Source organism: Phoxinus phoxinus (assembly GCF_949152265.1).
Source record: "Phoxinus phoxinus genome assembly, chromosome: 1".
In the NCBI taxonomy this organism is placed as follows: Eukaryota; Metazoa; Chordata; class Actinopteri; order Cypriniformes; family Leuciscidae; genus Phoxinus; species Phoxinus phoxinus.
In genome coordinates this window covers 345001-365863 of record NC_136876.1, presented here as the reverse complement: position 1 = coordinate 365863, position 20863 = coordinate 345001, and the positions used below count along the sequence as shown (strand labels likewise).

Sequence of the window (20863 nt, the reverse complement as noted above, 5' to 3'; positions counted from 1 at the left end):
AAGTGCTGTGAGTCAGATCTGTGCCCACGCTTTAAACGCCGGTGAAATCACACCGGATGAAGATGAAGATGAAGATGAAGAGCGCTCGCCCACACTCCGCTGTCCAGATGCTCTAGCTGCACACAACCTTTACAGTGTCAGGGAAATAACAGCGGCACTGCTGCAAACGGCAACATCTCTGAAGCAAGCAGCTCTACAGAAGACAACAGTGGCATTATTCAGCTCAGATCAGTTCAGTGTTTATTCACTAGAGTGTTTGCCCCTTTTCACAAGATAAATCTCCGGTGTGCCCAGAATGTGTGTGTGAAATGTCAGCTCAAAATATTATTGCGTGTCAAATTTGCCCATTTTTGTGAGTGAGCAAAAATGCACTGTTTTTGTGTGTCCCTTTAAATGCAAATGAGCCATAGCTCCGCCTCCGTTCAGAAGAGGGCGGAGCTTCAGAAACTCCGGCACTAACAGAACGGGCCGATCTCACTCCTCCAGAATCCCAGAGTAACAGCAGCGAGTGCAGAGACTCAGGGAGTTGTGTAGTTGTTGTGGAGTTACACTGATCATCTCATCATCATGTTGAACTCTTACACACGTGTCCACAGTTCCTGAGGGGTTTATGAGACCGCGCTGACATGTTCTGGCCACTAGTGTTCAGTCTGCGCTCGACCACAGAACAGTGTTTGCTGGATCTTCTGCCGTCGGGTAGAACTGGTCTCTGTGTCGCTTGAGGAACCAGACGTCGGCTGGTGTGTGTAACCCTGCAGATTAAGGGCCGGTGATGTTATAATAAGATCCTCTTCATTCGTCAGAAGGAGAGCGAGATCTGATCGGCTTATTTTGTCACATTCTTGCGGAGAAAGACTCGCCAGAACAAAGTTACTGGGTTTCACTGTCCACGTGTGCTGGGTTAGAAGCAGCGGGACCCGGTCACACACACACACACACACACACACACACACACACACACACACACACACACACACACACACGGGGAAGATGGTGTTCAGGATAGTGTGTGTCTGCTTCTGTTCATCCACAAATGATCGTTTACTCCTGTGACTTCAGTCCTGTGTGACGTGCGTTCTCCAGTGGAACAGGAGCTGGTCTGAGCAGTGCTTGTGTCATGAGAGGCACTGGGTCCAGTGGTGTTTGGTTCCCAGTGTTCTGCACAACATCTCCTTTTGTCTGGAGAAACTTACACAGGTTTGAACAATGTGAGGAATGACCCGTGAACCGGCCCTTTAAGGTGTGCTGGGAGATCCAGTCTGGTTATTGCTGGTTCGGGCTGGTTTGTGATGGTTTGTGCTGGTTTATGAGGGTTTGTGCTGGTTTTTGATGGTTTGTGCTGGTTTTTGATGGTTTGTGCTGGTTTGTGCTGGTTTGTGCTGGTTTTTGATGGTTTGTGCTGGTTTGTGCTGGTTTGTGCTGGTTTTTGATGGTTTGTGCTGGTTTGTGCTGGTTTGTGCTGGTTTGTGATGGTTTGTGCTGGTTTGTGCTGGTTTTTGATGGTTTGTGCTGGTTTGTGCTGGTTTGTGCTGGTTTTTGATGGTTTGTGCTGGTTTTGTGCTGGTTTTTGATGGTTTGTGCTGGTTTTTGATGGTTTGTGCTGGGTTTTGATGGTTTGTGCTGGTTTTGGGCTGGTTTATGAGGGTTTGTGCTGGTTTGTGCTGGTTTATGAGGGTTTGTGCTGGTTTGTGCTGGTTTATGAGGGTTTGTGCTGATTTGTGCTGGTTTTATGAGGGTTTGTGCTGGTTTGTGCTGGTTTGTGCTGGTTTGTGATTGCTTGTGATGGTTTGTGATGGTTTGTGCTGGTTTGTGCTGGTTTTTGATGGTTTGTGATGGTTTGTGCTGGTTTTTGATGGTTTGTGCTGGTTTGTGATGGTTTGTGCTGGTTTGTGATTGTTTGTGATTGTTTGTGATGGTTTGTGATGGTTTGTGATGGTTTGTGCTGGTTTGTGATGGTTTGTGATGGTTTGTGCTGGTTTGTGATGGTTTGTGCTGGTTTGTGATTGTTTGTGGTGGTTTGTGCTGGTTTTTGATGGTTTGTGCTGGTTTGTGGTGGTTTGTGATGGTTTGTGATGGTTTGTGATGGTTTGTGATGGTTTGTGATGGTTTGTGCTGGTTTGTGATGGTTTGTGCTGGTTTGTGATGGTTTGTGCTGGTTTGTGATTGTTTGTGGTGGTTTGTGCTGGTTTTTGATGGTTTGTGCTGGTTTGTGGTGGTTTGTGGTGGTTTGTGGTGGTTTGTGCTGGTTTGTGCTGGTTTTTGATGGTTTGTGATGGTTTGTGCTGGTTTTTGATGGTTTGTGCTGGTTTGTGATGGTTTGTGCTGGTTTGTGATTGTTTGTGATTGTTTGTGATGGTTTGTGATGGTTTGTGATGGTTTGTGCTGGTTTGTGATGGTTTGTGATGGTTTGTGCTGGTTTGTGATGGTTTGTGCTGGTTTGTGATGGTTTGTGGTGGTTTGTGCTGGTTTTTGATGGTTTGTGCTGGTTTGTGGTGGTTTGTGCTGGTTTGTGCTGGCTGTTTGAGCGAGATCTTCTGTAAAAAACACTTGTCTTGTGAGATGGACCAGATGAAACCAGATTTGATGGTTGTTCTCAAGAGCCCTGTGATGTGCTGCTGATCTTCTGTGCCGGCAGCCAAGAGCCTGAGGGGTCAGAGGTCAGACGGGACGACCTTCAGCCCAAAGAGAGAGACAGAGAGTCTCTCTCTCTCTCTCTCTCTCTCTCTCTCTCTCTCTCTCTCTCTCTCTCTCTCTCTCTCTCTCTCTCTCTCTCTCTCTCTCTCTCTCTCTCTCTGTGCCCTGGTTTAGATAGTGTCAGTGTATCATGTGTGCTCTGCTTTAAAGACTAGAGAACTAGGACACATATTTAGGGCTCCTTCTCTCTCTCTCTCTCTCTCTCTGTCTCTCTCTCTCAGTCTCTCTCTCTCTATCTTCTCATCTCTCCGTCTGTTCGTCTGTTTGTCCTTCCTCCGTCCTGCTCTCTGTTCCGGCTGTCTGCTGTTCATCACAGATACACAGAGAGAGAGAGAGAGAGACGCTGAATGAGAGAACGAGTTGAGCTCGGTCAATTACCCAGAGTTCTGTGCCAAGATGCCTGCTGTCAGGACGCCACAATCTGTCACACACACACACACACACACACACACACACACACACACACACACACACACACACACACACACACACACACAGCAGTCATTGAGCAGAGGAAGTCATGTGACTGTTCCTGAAGTGTGTATGTTGTGTGATTGTGAACACCTCTAAGCATCTAAGTTTTAGAGTTATGTTGGAGAACTGAAAGCTGAAATAGATAACTAGGCTGTATCGATAACTAGAACAACAACTGTATCAATAACTATAATGATAATTATTCACAGGGGAGAGACTAGTGGACACTTCAGGACTGCGTTGTCGTCGTGTCCAGGCCTGGATCCGGCGGACTGCAAAAGTCCAGAGTTTTGGTGCTAAATAGGAAAAGGATCTACCGCCAGCAGTCGATTTTGATATTCTAGGTATTATTAACTGGCCGGAGTTTTGAGATGGCAGTAGACGTGAAGGACTATAATGCGTTAAGAGCTCGCTCAAGTACTGCGGAGCTAAACCATTTAGTGCTTTGTAAGTGATCAGCAATATTTTAAAATGTATACGATGTTTAATAGGCAGCCAATGCAGTGTTGACAGAACGGGGCTAATATGGTCATACTTCCTGGTTCTGGTAAGAACTCGAGCTGCTGCGTTTTGAACCAGCTGTAGTTTGTTTATTAAGCGTGCAGGGCAGCCACCCAGTATAGCATTACAATAATCTAGCCTTGAGGTCATAAACGCATGAACTAATTGTTCTGCATTATTCATTGAGAGCATTTGGCGTAATTTAGATATATTTTTAAGATGGAAGAAAGCGGTTTTACAGATACTAGACACGTGACTTTCAAATGAAAGATTGGTATCAAAGAGCACACCCAGATTCCTAACCGACGACGAAGACTTAACAGAGCAGCCATCAAGTGTTAGACAGTACTCTAGGTTATTACGTGTGGAAGTTTTTTTACCAATAATTAGAATCTCTGTTTTTTCTGAATTTAGTAGTAGGAAATTACTAGTCATCCAATTTTTTATATCAGCTATGCATTCCGTTAATTTTGTGAATTGGTAGGTTTCGTTAGGTTTTGAAGAAATATACAGCTGAGTATCGCCGGTATAACAGTGAAAGCTAATTCCATGTTTCCTAATGATATCTCCTAATGGTAGCATGTACAGAGTGAACAGCAGCGGTCCTAGTACTGAGCCTTGTGGTACGCCATACTGAACTTGTGATCGATAAGACATCTCTTCATTTACTGCTACAAACTGATAACGGTCAGATAAGTATGATTTAAACCATGCTAGTGCAATTCCACTAATGCCAACATAATGTTCGAGTCTATTTAAAAGGATGTTGTGGTCAATGGTGTCAAATGCAGCACTAAGATCCAGTAATACTAATAGAGAGATACAACCACGATCGGATGATAAGAGCAAATCATGTGTGACTCTAACGAGAGCTGTCTCGGTACTATGGTACGGTCTAAATCCGGACTGAAAATCCTCAGATATCATTTCTTTCTAGAAAGGAACACAGTTGTGAGGATACTGCTTTTTCTAATATCTTTGACAGAAAAGGCAGATTCGAGATCGGCCTGTAATTGACTAGCTTTGTAGGATCAAGTTGCTGTTTTTTAACAAGCGGTTTAATCATAGCTAGCTTAAAGGTTTTTGGTACGTATCCTGGAGACAAAGATGAATTAATGATATTAAGAAGAGGATCTATGACACCTGGAAGCATCTCTTTCAGCAGCTTAGTCGGTATAGGGTCTAACGTACACGTTGTCGATTTAGATGATTTGACGAGTTTAGAAAATTCTTCCTCTCCTATGTGTCCTCTAGACTCTCCCCTGTGAAGGCCTTATCAACACGACAGCCATCGGCACTGATCCTCAACAAACCCGTCTCCATACTGGTGTGATGACTCCGATCTTCAAGCAGATGGATTTTAAATCTGGTTTTAGATTCTAAACCCCTCAGTCATCATGCGAGTTGAATGCTCGTGTTGGACGGTCTGCTTGGTCTATCCTTAGACTAAATCACTGGCATGTTCTTATTTATAAAACTGTCCTGGGACTGCTTCCTTTACATCTTCAGACATATATCTGTAACGATTTGTAGGTGGTTATAGCCTTCGGTCTCAGGATTTTTTCCTATTGTCGGTTCCAGTGGTGCGGATTGAACTGGGAAAAAGGCATTTAAATGTGCAGCTCCTTCTGCCTGGAATAATCTGAGAAAGAACTTGAATCTCAGGGAGTTGGTTTCATTTGACATGTTTTAAGTAATTTTTAAAGACTTTAAACATCTGTTTGTAGAAGCTGTGCCTGACTTATGTATTGACTTACTTATTTTAATTTTTAATTTTGCCTGTGTGTTTTAGAATGTTAGAATGATTTTTTAAAACTATATCCTTCTCTTTACAGTTGTTTGAGTGAACGGGCCTTAACTCACGCTGTATGAGAGTCGAGCGTCACGCTTGTGCAGGGGATTGTGGGACATCAGACCGGAAAAAGTGCTAAAACCATTACATTTATGCAAATAATGATTAGAAAACGCTGGACTTCAGAAGTAACGAAGGTGTGTGTGTGTGTGTGTGTGTGTGTGTGTGTGTGTGTGTGTGTGTGTCAGGATAGTCAGAGAAGCACAGCTGCCAAAGCAGTGTGTAGCCACAGTGTGACAGCGGAAGAACCGTGTGTGTGTGTGTGTGTGTGTGTGTGTGTGTGTGTGTGTGTGTGTGTGTGTGTGTGTGTGTGATGAGTAGCTGTTACACACATCACTCTCTATCTAAAATGACTTTTCACTATATCATAGAGTCACTATATCATCATGCACACCAAAACTCTGATAAACTCACAAATAACAAGAACTCACCCAGTTTACATGCAAACCCATAACCGTTTAACAGACTTTATTAATAATTCAGTAATTTCCCGGTGTTGACGTCGAAACGTAATCATGGGTGTATCTGACTCTGAGTATCCCCCATGTTTCGTCTGTGGTAACGCTAAATAAAGCAGAGACAGTATTCTGCCTGCTTCACTTCTGCTCAGTTTGAGATGAGAACACGTTTATAACGTCTGAGTTTGTGTTATTATATCTCCTCTCTCTCTGTCTGGGTGAGCGTGGGTCCACCGAGAAGTGTGTTTTCCTCTCACACACACACGTTACTCTGGGAAAAGAGAACGGGTTTATATGAATTATATGAAATATTTTAAAGGCTATAAGAAAAGGCCGGTGTTTTCACACAATTTACACGCTTTGTAAATATTACAATAAGAAGCTTTTTATTAAACAATTAGGTATAACAATAAGGTATCTTGAATATTATATATAGTCAAGTCACCTTTATTTTTATAGCGCTTTTTACAATACAGATTGTATCAAAGCAGCTTCACAGTGATAACATGAAAATAATACAAAAAACAATTTCATCATCGTCCACCTTTAAGGCAGATCTATAATATTGTTGAATATTAAATGTCCCCAACTAAGCAAGCCAGAAGGAAGGCAACAGCGGCAAGGAACCAAAACTCCATCAGGGACAGAATGGAGAACCTTGGGAGAACCCAGGCTCAGTCGGGGGCCAGTTCTCCTCTGGCCAATGAGTGAACAGTGTATGATTATGATTCAGGAGCATTACAGGTCAGAGGTCAGATTGGATCAGAACATTCACAGTATTAAACCATCTGGTTGGAGGTCGGAGTCATCACGCCGGTATGGATACGAGTTGTTGAGGTGTCCATGAGGCCTTCACAGGGCCGGTGAGGCTGGCTCTTCAGGGATGCGTTGTGGACAGGTCCAGGCGCAGGTCCTTCATCTGATCTGGATACGGCCCGGATACGGCTAACTTCTGTAAACCTCGGAATAAATGGAAAGACGAGTAGGGTTGAAAAATAAGCAGATCTAGCAGTTTTTAAGAGCTTTCTGTATGCAATCATGCTCTCTTTCCATGAAATGCGAAAAACGTCTTGGGTTACGACTTTAATCCTTGTTTTCTGAGAAGGGAACGAGACGCTGCATCGACTACCGACACTTTGGGGAACGCTCTTAGCTTAACGGGTCTGAAGTATGAATGAAATAATCCAATCCTGATTGGTGTTGCGTCATGACGTATCGTGTGACGGCACACACGGAAGCTACAAAAGGACGCCGGCACAAAACAGAGTTAGCTTCTGCGATGAAGCAAGCGCTCTGTGTCAAACTGTCTGTCCTATTTGGGGTTGTTTGTCCTATAAGAATTGTACTAAGGACACTAAGAGCGTTCCCCAAAGTGTCGGTAGTCGACGCAGTTCGAGTTCCCTCGAATATGAAAGGGAACTTCTAATTTTGTTTTCTTCTAGCTACTCTCCATTTTTTACAATGTAATATAATCCTATTTTAAATGAAAATAGTCTAACCTGTAAGACTAGTGTAAGCGGTTTATGCACCCGGCTCCAGGTCTTTAAAAGCCTTAAATGTGTTGCATAAACATGATCACGATGTCATGTGATCACCTGCGGCCAATCACAGTCTCATATCCATTAAATACAGTTGCTTAATGTTTACGAATCTGCTTTAGTCACTAATAGCGTCTCTAATGGTCTCGTTAAAATGAGCCAAATATTTCATTAAAAAGGAGCGTTAGAACGAGGCCAGCTCTAATTAAGATATAAGGACTACTTACATGTGCATTACTTTAATTAGAGAATCCACAGTATGTGTGACATAACATTACAAAACACAAGAGAGCGAGAGAAATGTGAAGTCTTTATGAAGACGATGAATATCCAGCTTTATACTTGGAGCTGTGTGATAACGTTTGTTAATGGCCTGGTGTGTGATTGGTCCATGTGAATCATGCCTGTATTCTGTGACTCTAGTAATATCATGAAGAATATGAATTGTAAATGGAATGGATGAACAACAGAAGGATTGCATTTGGAGATATTTAAAGTTTTTTTTTTTCCTCTGATCTTTTTGACCCGTAATTTTTTTTTTTTTCATTTTAAAAAATTGAGTGTTAATCAAAGGGGTTCGAGACCCCAGGACTTTTGTCACACTTGAAGCACGAATACACACCAAAAAAAATGAAGGGATTCAAAGAGTTTTGTGGAGTAACAATGTGACCCGCTTAGGAATGCGAGGAATGCTTCAGTTTACATCGAAACACCTACAAATACTCAAAATTCAAACTAAAAATGCTAAAACTTTACCAAAAAGTTATTGTATAATGTGTATCTGAGTGCAGATTGAAGAGCAACTGGCTTTAGGACCCAGCGGAACAGCTCATCTGCTCCATATAGAGATATAAGCCCATCTAGAGTCAGGAAATATCAGCTTATATGATCTTTTTCCACAAGAGGTTGGCAAAGACTCCCGATGTACGATATTTTGAGCTGGATTAAATTATGTTTTATACATGAAATTGAGTTATTTGGATTTTTTAATTTGAAAGAATATGAGGAATATACTTAAATGACTATTTAATGATCAAATGTATTAATTTAATTGTGTGTGTGTGTGTGTGTGTGTGTGTGTGTGTGTGTGTGTGTGTGTGTGTGTGTGTGTGTGTGTGTGTGTGTGTGTGTGTGTGTGTGTGTGTGTGTGTGTGTGTGCGTGCGTGTGTGTGTGTGTGTGTGTGTGTGTGTGTGTGTGTGTGTGTGTGTGTGTGTGTGTGCGCGCGCAGGACGACAGCTCCATGTTCTTCCAGTTCGGACCCTCCATCGAGCAACAGGCGTCTGTTATTCTCAACATCATGGAGGAGTACGACTGGTACATCTTCTCCATCGTCACCACATACTACCCCGGCTACCAGGACTTCGTTACCAAGGTAACACACACTCACACACACACACACACACACACACGCACACACACACACACACACACACACACACACACCAGGACAAGCATTGGGATAATACAGTATCAGCATCGAGACACTTTGTGTGTGCATAAATGTTTCATAAATGTTTCTTTGCTAAAATATTGGTAATTGGTGATTGCACACTGTCTAACAGCAGAAGATGAAATATTTAAACTCCGATCAGAACTGTTCCTGTACGTCTCCTCTGGAAATGAGTGAGTACTGGTGTACTGTTTGTCAGAGATAAAGGATCAAGACTAATCTTAACTCAGATCATCTGATAATGCCAAGCAGCCGAATCAACAAGATCACTGAATGCTACGTGTCTTACAGTTTTTCTCAATCACTTTGGCACATTTTTCGAAGCTCAGTTGTCCCGATCACCCTGGATATCCACCAGAGGGCACTATTGTCATTGCATAAAGGACTTCATTACCCATAACCCATTGCCCTGGTCTCATCATGCATGATTATCTACACCTGTTCCTCATTAGCTTGTTAGCGCAGCCGATGTAAACCCTGTTCCTCAGCTGTTCATGCTGAAGTCTTGTGTAGCGGTGGGCAGATCCAGGCTTCGAGGAAATGTGTGACCCACACCCGTCTCCACGGTGACCCCTAGTGGTCAGAACAGTGCAAATGCAACAAAACCCCGGGCCAAACATTCATAAAAAAAAACTTTTACAAATCTATTGCAAATTCTTTATTGAAAGTAAAATCTTTCAAATGCAATTATCTAATTGTCTAATAAGATTATCAAGTGTCTATGTGTTCTTTTATCAATCGTCAGGGTTTTTTTGTTTGTTCTATGAATGGAATACAAATATTAAAAGCCAAAACATTTTTTTAAAGCAACTGTCATGAAGTAAGCTCACTAAAAGCCTTCCTTCCGCTGGAACAAATAGTCCCTGACCGTGACCAGCAACAGAAGTCACACACATTATTCCTCCATTAGATGTGTTTATGAGTGAGTCAGTCAGTAGAGAAGACTTTTATTTTGAAAGGTCTGAAACTGGTTGTGAACATGGAGAAGCAAGACGCAACTGATAAATGACTAGTACGTCACGGGAAAACCCCTTAAAACTGTTAAAGGATTACGAAAGAATTTTGTAATAAAATATCCAAAAATCGCTTGCACTTTATTACAGAGAAATTCAAATTTTATATAATTGGCCGTCCCGGAATCCCTGTTCACTTGTCTCCTGTCAATGACGTAATATCCACGTTATCCCTGGTTTCGCTCGTAGTACTGCCATAGTAACCATGGCAACAGACGTGGACAACTGCGTAACGTCTAGCTGCACGCTGTTGATGTTTCGTTCAAACATTATGAACATGGCAAGCAGACTTTGGGAAAAAAGGAGAACTAAACCGAGGATCAATATCAGTGTGGCGGTTTCGAGACGCCGAGAGCTAGCGTCCGCGACTAACTTCCACTCGACAGAGACGCCGAGAGCTAGTGTCCACGACTAACTTCCACTCGACAGAGACGCCGAGAGCTAGCGTCCGCGACTAACTTCCACTCGACAGAGACGCCGAGAGCTAGCGTCCGCGGCTAACTTCCACTCGACAGAGACGCCGAGAGCTAGCGTCTGCGACTAACTTCCACTCGACAGAGACGCCGAGAGCTAGCGTCCGCGACTAACTTCCACTCGACAGAGACGCCGAGAGCTAGCGTCCACGACTAACTTCCACTCGACAGAGACGCCGAGAGCTAGCGTCCGCGACTAACTTCCACTCGACAGAGACGCCGAGAGCTAGTGTCCACGACTAACTTCCACTCGACAGAGACGCCGAGAGCTAGCGTCCGCGACTAACTTCCACTCGACAGAGACGCCGAGAGCTAGCGTCCGCGACTAACTTCCACTCGACAGAGACGTTGAGAGCTAGCGTCTGCGACTAACTTCCACTCGACAGAGACGGCGAGAGCTAGCGTCCGCGACTAACTTCCACTCGACAGAGACGCCGAGAGCTAGTGTCCACGACTAACTTCCACTCGACAGAGACGCCGAGAGCTAGTGTCCACGACTAATTTCCACTCGACAGAGACGCCGAGAGCTAGTGTCCGCGACTAACTTCCACTCGACAGAGACGTTGAGAGCTAGCGTCTGCGACTAACTTCCCCTGGACAGAGACGGCGAGAGCTAGCGTCCGCGACTAACTTCCACTCGACAGAGACGCCGAGAGCTAGCATCCGCGGATAACACCGACTCGACAGAGATGCCGAGAGCTAGCGTCCGCGACTAACTTCGACTCGACAGAGACGGCGAGAGCTAGCGTCCGCGACTAACTTCGACTCGACAGAGACGTCGAGAGCTAGCGTCCGCGACTAACTTCCACTCGACAGAGACGCCGAGAGCTAGCGTCTGCGACTAACTTCCACTCGACAGAGACGCCGAGAGCTAGCGTCCGCGACTAACTTCCACTCGACAGAGACGCCGAGAGCTAGCATCCGCGGATAACACCGACTCGACAGAGATGCCGAGAGCTAGCGTCTGCGACTAACTTCCACTCGACAGAGACGTTGAGAGCTAGCGTCTGCGACTAACTTCCACTCGACAGAGACGCCGAGAGCTAGCGTCCGCGACTAACTTCCACTCGACAGAGACGCCGAGAGCTAGCATCCGCGGATAACACCGACTCGACAGAGATGCCGAGAGCTAGCGTCTGCGACTAACTTCGACTCGACAGAGACGCCGAGAGCTAGCGTCCGCGACTAACTTCCACTCGACAGAGACGCCGAGAGCTAGCGTCCGCGACTAACTTCCACTCGACAGAGACGCCGAGAGCTAGCGTCTGCGACTAACTTCCACTCGACAGAGACGCCGAGAGCTAGCGTCCGCGACTAACTTCCACTCGACAGAGACGCCGAGAGCTAGCATCCGCGGATAACACCGACTCGACAGAGATGCCGAGAGCTAGCGTCTGCGACTAACTTCGACTCGACAGAGACGCCGAGAGCTAGCGTCTGTGACTAACTTCCACTCGACAGAGACGCCGAGAGCTAGCGTCCGCGACTAACTTCCACTCGACAGAGACGCCGAGAGCTAGCATCCGCGGATAACACCGACTCGACAGAGATGCCGAGAGCTAGCGTCTGCGACTAACTTCGACTCGACAGAGACGCCGAGAGCTAGCGTCCGCGACTAACTTCCACTCGACAGAGACGCCGAGAGCTAGCATCCGCGGATAACACCGACTCGACAGAGACGCCGAGAGCTAGCGTCTGCGACTAACTTCCACTCGACAGAGACGCCGAGAGCTAGCGTCCGCGACTAACTTCCACTCGACAGAGATGCCGAGAGCTAGCGTCCACGACTAACTTCCACTCGACAGAGACGCCGAGAGCTAGCGTCCGCGACTAACTTCCACTCGACAGAGATGCCGAGAGCTAGCGTCTGCGACTAACTTCGACTCGACAGAGACGCCGAGAGCTAGCGTCTGCGACTAACTTCCACTCGACAGAGACGCCGAGAGCTAGCGTCCGCGACTAACTTCCACTCGACAGAGACGCCGAGAGCTAGCATCCGCAGATAACACCGACTCGACAGAGATGCCGAGAGCTAGCGTCCGCGACTAACTTCGACTCGACAGAGACGCCGAGAGCTAGCATCCGTGGAGAACACCGGCTCGACAGAGATGCCGAGAGCTAGCGTCCGCGACTAATTTCCACTCGACAGAGACGCCGAGAGCTAGTGTCCGCGACTAACTTCGACTCGACAGAGACGCCGAGAGCTAGCGTCCGCGACTAACTTCCACTCGACAGAGACGCCGAGAGCTAGCGCCCGCGACTAACTTCCACTCGACAGAGACGCCGAGAGCTAGCGTCCGTGGCTAACTTCCACTCGACAGAGACACCGAGAGCTAGCGTCCGTGGCTAACTTCCACTCGACAGAGACACCGAGAGCTAGCGTCCGCGACTAACTTCCACTCGACAGAGACGCCGAGAGCTAGCGTCCGCGACTAACTTCCACTCGACAGAGACGCCGAGAGCTAGCGTCCGCGTCTAACTTCCACTCGACAGAGACGCCGAGAGCTAGCGTCCGCGACTAACTTCGGCTCGACAGAGACGCCGAGAGCTAGCGTCCGCGACTAACTTCCGCTCGACAGAGACGTCGAGAGCTAACGTCCGCGACTAACTTCCACTCGACAGAGACGCTGAGAGCTAGCGTCCGCGACTAACTTCCACTCGACAGAGATGCCGAGAGCTAGCGTCCGCGACTAACTTCCACTCGACAGAGACACCGAGAGCTAGCCTCCGCGACTAACTTCCACTCGACAGAGACGCTGAGAGCTAGCGTCCGCGACTAACTTCCACTCGACAGAGATGCCGAGAGCTAGTGTCCGCGACTAACTTCCACTCGACAGAGACACCGAGAGCTAGCCTCCGCGACTAACTTCCACTCGACAGAGATGCTGAGAGCTAGCGTCCGCGACTAACTTCCACTCGACAGAGACGCCGAGAGCTAGCGTCCGCGACTAACTTCCACTTGACAGAGACGCTGAGAGCTAGCGTCCGCGACTAACTTCCACTCGACAGAGACGCCGAGAGCTAGCGTCCGCGACTAACTTCCACTCGACAGAGTCGCCGAGAGCTAGCGTCCGCGACTAACTTCCACTCGACAGAGACGCCGAGAGCTAGCTTCCGCGACTAACTTCCACTCGACAGAGACGCTGAGAGCTAGCGTCCGCGACTAACTTCCACTCGACAGAGACGCCGAGAGCTAGCGTCCGCGACTAACTTCCACTTGACAGAGACGCTGAGAGCTAGCGTCCGCGACTAACTTCCACTCGACAGAGACGCCGAGAGCTAGAGACATCGAGAGCTAGCGTCCGCGACTAACTTCCACTCGACAGAGACGCCGAGAGCTAGCGTCCGCGACTAACTTCCACTCGACAGAGTCGCCGAGAGCTAGCGTCCGCGACTAACTTCCACTCGACAGAGACGCCGAGAGCTAGCTTCCGCGACTAACTTCCACTCGACAGAGACGCCGAGAGCTAGCGTCCGCGACTAACTTCCACTCGACAGAGACGTTGAGAGCTAGCGTCCGCGACTAACTTCCACTCGACAGAGACGCCGAGAGCTAGCGTCCGCGACTAACTTCGACTCGACAGAGACGCCGAGAGCTAGCGTCCGCGACTAACTTCCACTCGACAGAGACGCCGAGAGCTAGCGTCCGCGACTAACTTCCACTCGACAGAGACGTTGAGAGCTAGCGTCCGCGACTAACTTCCACTCGACAGAGACGTTGAGAGCTAGCGTCCGCGACTAACTTCCACTCGACAGAGACGCCGAGAGCTAGCGTCCGCGACTAACTTCCACTCGACAGAGACACCGAGAGCTAGCGTTCTCGACTAACTTCCACTCGACAGAGACACCGAGAGATAGCGTCCGCGACTAACTTCCACTCGACAGAGACGCTGAGAGCTAGCGTCCGCGACTAACTTCCACTCGACAGAGACACCGAGAGCTAGCGTCCGCGACTAACTTCCACTCGACAGAGACGCCGAGAGCTAGCGTCCGCGACTAACTTCCACTCGACAGAGACACCGAGAGCTAGTGTCCACGACTAACTTCCACTCGACAGAGACACCGAGAGATAGCGTCCGCGACTAACTTCCACTCGACAGAGACACAGAGAGCTAGCGTCCTCGACTAACTTCCACTCGACAGAGACACCGAGAGATAGCGTCCGCGACTAACTTCCACTCGACAGAGACGCCGAGAGCTAGCGTCCTCGACTAACTTCCACTCGACAGAGACACCGAGAGCTAGCGTCCTCGACTAACTTCCACTCGACAGAGACGCCGAGAGCTAGCGTCCGCGACTAACTTCCACTCGACAGAGACACCGAGAGCTAGCGTCCGCGACTAACTTCCACTCGACAGAGACGCCGAGAGCTAGCGTCCTCGACTAACTTCCACTCGACAGAGACACCGAGAGCTAGCGTCCTCGACTAACTTCCACTCGACAGAGACACTGAGAGCTAGCGTCCTCGACTAACTTCCACTCGACAGAGACGCCGAGAGCTAGCGTCCGCGACTAACTTCAAACTTCAAACTCAAATGCAGTTTAGTGTGATCGTGTAGACCGAGTGAGACAGCGCTGCGTTACCTGACACGTTTAATTCGCCTAATAAACTGACCTGTGTGAGTATTATTCAGCACTTGCGTTCGGTATAATTAAATGTCCTTATCCTTTATATCCGCGGGACTCGTGAGACTCGCTGATATCTGTCTCTTATTAGCAATCGCGCCCCGCTTCAAGTCAAGTGAAGTTTCACACCACAGTCATGATAAGTTCCATAATTCCACAGGAAATTTTGCGTCATCAAAGTACGCCTTTGTTATTGTAAGAGGTTAGCGACCCCTAGCGGCGAAAAAAAACATACATTTTGTATCTTTAAGGACAAGATATTGCAGGTACTCTCGCTTACTCGATCTCTCAAACAATACTCTACTCAAGAAGCTTATCAAATAGAACATGTGTTTACGTTGCTAAGAGTGGTTGCTAGGGGTGTTGTGCAGTGAAACATAGAACCATTTGGTCAAGCGTCATAGCCATGTTTTATCGTAAATAATACATTATATTGACCAATCAGAATCAAGGACTGGGACTAACTGTTTTATCATTGTACTTTTTTGCACACACATGCCAGAACACATGCAATTAGCTTCAGTCAATAAGGAAATTCAATCCGCTGTGAACGAGAAACGAACTGTTCAGAGACCTCACTGGAGAAACGAGCCAAAGCGATTGAGAAAAACTGTAGCGCTGGAGTAGTGCTCAGTCATGCTCAGTTGATTGTCTCGACGGGCTTCGCTCATGTTGTGTGATCCGCCAGATCCGCAGCACGATCGAGAACAGTTTCGTGGGCTGGGAGCTGGAGGAGGTGCTCCTGCTGGACATGTCTGTGGACGACGGGGACGCTAAGATCCAGAACCAGCTGAAGAAGCTGCAGAGCCCCGTGATCCTGCTCTACTCCACCAAAGAGGAGGCCAACGTGATCTTCGAGGTGGCTCACTCTGTGGGCCTGACGGGCTACGGCTACACCTGGATCGTGCCGTCTCTGGTGGCGGGAGACGCCGACCACATCCCGCCGGAGTTTCCCACAGGTGTGTGTGTGTGTGTGTGTGTGTGTGTGTGTGTGTGTGTCTCTGGTGGTGGGAGACGCCGACCACATCCCGCCGGAGTTTCCCACAGGTGTGTGTGTGTGTGTGTGTGTGTGTGTGTGTCTCTGGTGGCGGGAGACGCCGACCACATCCCGCCGGAGTTTCCCACAGGTGTGTGTGTGTGTGTGTGTGTGTGTGTGTGTCTCTGGTGGCGGGAGACGCCGACCACATCCCGCCGGAGTTTCCCACAGGTGTGTGTGTGTGTGTGTGTCTCTGGTGGTGGGAGACGCCGACCACATCCCGCCGGAGTTTCCCACAGGTGTGTGTGTGTGTGTGTGTGTGTGTGTGTGTCTCTGGTGGCGGGAGACGCCGACCACATCCCGCCGGAGTTTCCCACAGGTGTGTGTGTGTGTGTGTGTGTGTGTGTGTGTGTGTCCCTGGTGGCGGGAGACGCCGACCACATCCCGCCGGAGTTTCCCACAGGTGTGTGTGTGTGTGTGTGTGTGTGTGTGTGTCTCTGGTGGCGGGAGACGCCGACCACATCCCGCCGGAGTTTCCCACAGGTGTGTGTGTGTGTGTGTGTGTGTGTGTGTCTCTGGTGGCGGGAGACGCCGACCACATCCCGCCGGAGTTTCCCACAGGTGTGTGTGTGTGTGTGTGTGTGTGTGTGTGTGTGTGTCTCTGGTGGCGGGAGACGCCGACCACATCCCGCCGGAGTTTCCCACAGGTGTGTGTGTGTGTGTGTGTGTGTCTCTGGTGGCGGGAGACGCCGACCACATCCCGCCGGAGTTTCCCACAGGTGTGTGTGTGTGTGTGTGTGTGTGTGTGTGTGTGTCTCTGGTGGCGGGAGACGCCGACCACATCCCGCCGGAGTTTCCCACAGGTGTGTGTGTGTGTGTGTGTGTGTCTCTGGTGGCGGGAGACGCCGACCACATCCCGCCGGAGTTTCCCACAGGTGTGTGTGTGTGTGTGTGTGTGTGTGTGTGTGTGTCTCTGGTGGCGGGAGACGCCGACCACATCCCGCCGGAGTTTCCCACAGGTGTGTGTGTGTGTGTGTGTGTGTGTGTGTGTGTGTGTGTGTGTGTGTGTGTGTGTGTCCCTGGTGGCGGGAGACGCCGACCACATCCCGCCGGAGTTTCCCACAGGTGTGTGTGTGTGTGTGTGTGTGTGTGTGTGTGTGTCTCTGGTGGCGGGAGACGCCGACCACATCCCGCCGGAGTTTCCCACAGGTGTGTGTGTGTGTGTGTGTGTGTGTGTGTCCCTGGTGGCGGGAGACGCCGACCACATCCCACAGGTGTGTGTGTGTGTGTGTGTGTGTGTGTGTGTGTGTGTGTGTCTCTGGTGGCGGGAGACGCCGACCACATCCCGCCGGAGTTTCACATAGGTGTGTGTGTGTGTGTGTGTCTCTGGTGGCGGGAGACGCCGACCACATCCCGCCAGAGTTTCACATAGGTGTGTGTGTGTGTGTGTGTGAGTGTGTGTGTCTCTGGTGGCGGGAGACGCCGACCACATCCCGCCGGAGTTTCACATAGGTGTGTGTGTGTGTGTGTGTGTGTGTGTGGATGGGTCTCTGAGATCTGGGCTGAGGTGTGTGTGTGTGTGTGTGTGTGTGCGTGACGGGTTTCTGAGCTCGTGAGTGTGTGTGAGTGTGTGTGTGTGTGTGTGTGTGTGTGTGTGTGAGAGAGTGTGTGTGGACGGGTCTCTGAGATCTGGGCTGAAGTGTGTGTGTGTGTGTGTGTGTGCGCGTGACGGGTTTCTGAGACCAGGGCTGAGGTGTGTGTGGACGGGTCTCTGAGCTCATATGTGTGTGTGTGTGTGTGTGTGTGTGTGTGTGTGTGAGTGTGTGTGGACGGGTCTCTGAGATCTGGGCTGAGGTGTGTGTGTGTGTGTGTGTGTGTGTGTGTGTGTGTGTGTGTGTGTGTGTGTGTGTGTGTGTGTGTGTGTGTGTGTGTGTGTGTGTGTGTGTGTGGACGGGTCTCTGAGCTCATGTGTGTGTGTGTGTCTCCTCAGGCATGATCTCGGTCTCCTATGACGAGTGGGATTATGGCCTGGAGGCGCGTGTGAGGGACGGTGTGGCTGTGATCTCCTCCGCCACCTCCACCATGATGATGGACCGAGGGCCACACACACTCCTGAAGCCCGAGTGCCACGGGGCCCCCGACAAGAAGAGCCCGATCGCAGGCAACAACAACGAGGTGCTCAGGTGAGACTGCATTCGTAACATGACCCCTCTTTAAACCTCAACATCTTTTACTGTGTGGGGACAAAACTCGGTCCCCATGAAGAAAACTGCTTATAAATATACAGAACGAGTTTTTTCTTTTTAAATATTAAAATCCAGAAACTTGTGTGTGATGGGTAGGTTTAGGGGTCGGGTTAGTGTGTGTGTGTGTGTGTGTGTGTGTGTGTGTGTGTGTGTGTGTGTGTGTGGGTGTGATGCGTAGGTTTAGGGGTCGGGTTAGTGTGTGTTTGTGTAGGTTTAGGGGTCGGGTTAGTGTGTGTGTGTGTGTGTGTGTGTGTGTGTGTGTGTGTGTGTGTGTGTGTGTGTGTGATGGGTAGGTTTAGGGGTAGGGTTAGTTTGTAGAGTATAAAAACTATTAAGTCTATGGAGAGTCCTGATAAATGTGTGCATGCGGTTTCTCTCAGAGCTGCTGCTTTATGCAGAGGTCTCTCTCTCTCTCTCTCTCTCTCTCTCTCTCTCTCTCTCATGATGATGTTTCCATAGTAACACTGGGAGGAGTTTGGAAGCTGCAGTGCTTGTGGTTGCCATAACTGCACAATACATATGTCACACTTCCCCCACCACACTGACACCATAACACATCAATAAATACTGAAGATACAGACAGACAGACAGACAAATAGATAGATAGACAGACACATAGATAGATAGACAGACACATAGATAGATAGACAGACACATAGACAGATACGCAGACAGACAGACAGGCAGACAGGCAGACAGGCAGACAGATAGATGGAACGAAAGAAAGAAAGAAAGAAAGAAAGAAAGAAAGAAAGAAAGAAAGAAAGAAAGAAAGAAAGAAAGATAGATAGATAGATAGATAGATAGATAGATACACAGACAGACAGACAGACATACCAATATATAGATACATAGACAGATAGATAGACAGATAGATAGATAGATAGATAGATAGATAGATAGATAGATAGATAGATAGATAGATAGATAGATAGATAGATAGATAGATAGAGAGACAGACAGTAGGATGTTGAGTATCTCAGGTGACGTGTGTGTGTGTGTGTGTGTGTGTGTGTGTGTGTGTGTGTGTGTGTGTGTGTGTGTGTGTGTGTGTGTGTGTGTGTGTGTGTGTGTGTGTGTGTGTGTGTGTGTGTGTGTGTGTGTGTGTGCGTGCGTGTGTGCGTGTGTGTGTGTGTGTGTGTGTGTTTGACAGGTATCTTATGAACGTGACGTTCGAGGGCCGTAATCTCTCCTTCAGTGAGGACGGGTATCAGATGCACCCCAAACTGGTGATCATCCTGCTGGACAAGGACAGACAGTGGGACAGAGTAAGAGTCACGAGTCACAAGTCATGAGTCTGTGTTCGGGAGTCATGAGTCTGTGTTCGGGAGTCATGAGTCTGTGTTCGGGAGTCATTAGCCTGTGTTCGTGAGTCTGTGTTCGTGAGTCTGTGTTCGGGAGTCTGTGTTCGGGAGTCTGTGTTCGGGAGTCACGAGTCTGTGTTAGTGAGTCTGTGTTAGTAAGCCTGTGTTCATGAGTCTGTGTTCGTGAGTCTGTGTTCGTGAGTCTGTGTTCGTGAGTCTGTGTTCGTGAGTCTGTGTTCGTGAGTCTGTGTTCGTGAGTCTGTGTTCGTGAGTCTGTGTTCGTGAGTCTGTGTTCGTGAGTCTGTGTTCGTGAGTCTGTGTTCGTGAGTCTGTGTTCGTGAGTCTATGTTCGTGAGTCTGTGTTAGTAAGCCTGTGTTCATGAGTCTATGTTAATGAGTCTGTGTTCGTGAGTCTGTGTTCGTGAGTCTGTGTTGGTGAGTCTGTGTTCGTGAGTCTGTGTTCGTGAGTCTGTGTTGGTGAGCCTGTGTTCGTGAGCCTGTGTTCGTGAGCCTGTGTTCATAAGTCTGTGTCCGTGAGCCTGTGTTCATAAGTCTGTGTCCGTGAGCCTGTGTTCATAAGTCTGTGTTCATAAGTCTGTGTTCATAAGTCTGTGTCCGTGAGCCTGTGTCCGTGAGTCTGTGTTCGTGAGTCTGTGTTCGTGAGTATGTGTTCGTGAGTCTGTGTTCGTGAGTCTGTGTTCGTGAGTCTGTGTTCGTGAGTCTATGTTCGTGAGTCTGTGTTAGTAAGCCTGTGTTCATGAGTCTATGTTAATGAGTCTGTGTTCGTGAGTCTGTGTTCGTGAGTCTGTGTTCGTGAGTCTGTGTTCGTGAGTCTGTGTTCGTGAGTCTGTGTTGGTGAGCCTGTGTTCGTGAGCCTGTGTTCGTGAGCCTGTGTTCATAAGTCTGTGTCCGTGAGCCTGTGTTCATAAGTCTGTGTCCGTGAGCCTGTGTTCATAAGTCTGTGTTCATAAGTCTGTGTTCATAAGTCTGTGTCCGTGAGCCTGTGTCCGTGAGTCTGTGTCCGTGAGTCTGTGTTCGTGAGTCTGTGTTCGTGAGCCTGTGTCCGTGAGTCTGTGTTCGCGAGTCTGTGTTCATAAGTCTGTGTCCGTGAGCCTGTGTTCATAAGTCTGTGTCCGTGAGCCTGTGTTCATAAGTCTGTGTTCATAAGTCTGTGTTCATAAGTCTGTGTCCGTGAGCCTGTGTCCGTGAGTCTGTGTCCGTGAGTCTGTGTCCGTGAGTCTGTGTTCGCGAGTCTGT

General features: G+C 48.5%; 2 protein-coding genes across 2 annotated transcripts in view; one reads left to right on the top strand and one right to left on the bottom strand.

Annotated features, from left to right (window-relative positions):
* Positions 1-20863, bottom strand: part of LOC307006888 (uncharacterized protein) — a gene marked incomplete at its 3' end in the record, with an annotated part of 285408 nt that overhangs the window by 105687 nt on the left and 158858 nt on the right. The window lies entirely within an intron of this gene.
* The window catches only part of grin2ba (glutamate receptor, ionotropic, N-methyl D-aspartate 2B-a), a gene marked incomplete at both ends in the record, with an annotated part of 46845 nt that overhangs the window by 6994 nt on the left and 18988 nt on the right, over positions 1-20863 (top strand). The window contains 4 exons of the mRNA XM_079627677.1: positions 8747-8890; positions 15769-16039; positions 18047-18239; positions 19456-19570. Of these exons, the coding sequence (XP_079483803.1) occupies positions 8747-8890; positions 15769-16039; positions 18047-18239; positions 19456-19570 (723 nt within the window). The remainder of the gene's footprint in view (positions 1-8746; positions 8891-15768; positions 16040-18046; positions 18240-19455; positions 19571-20863) is intronic.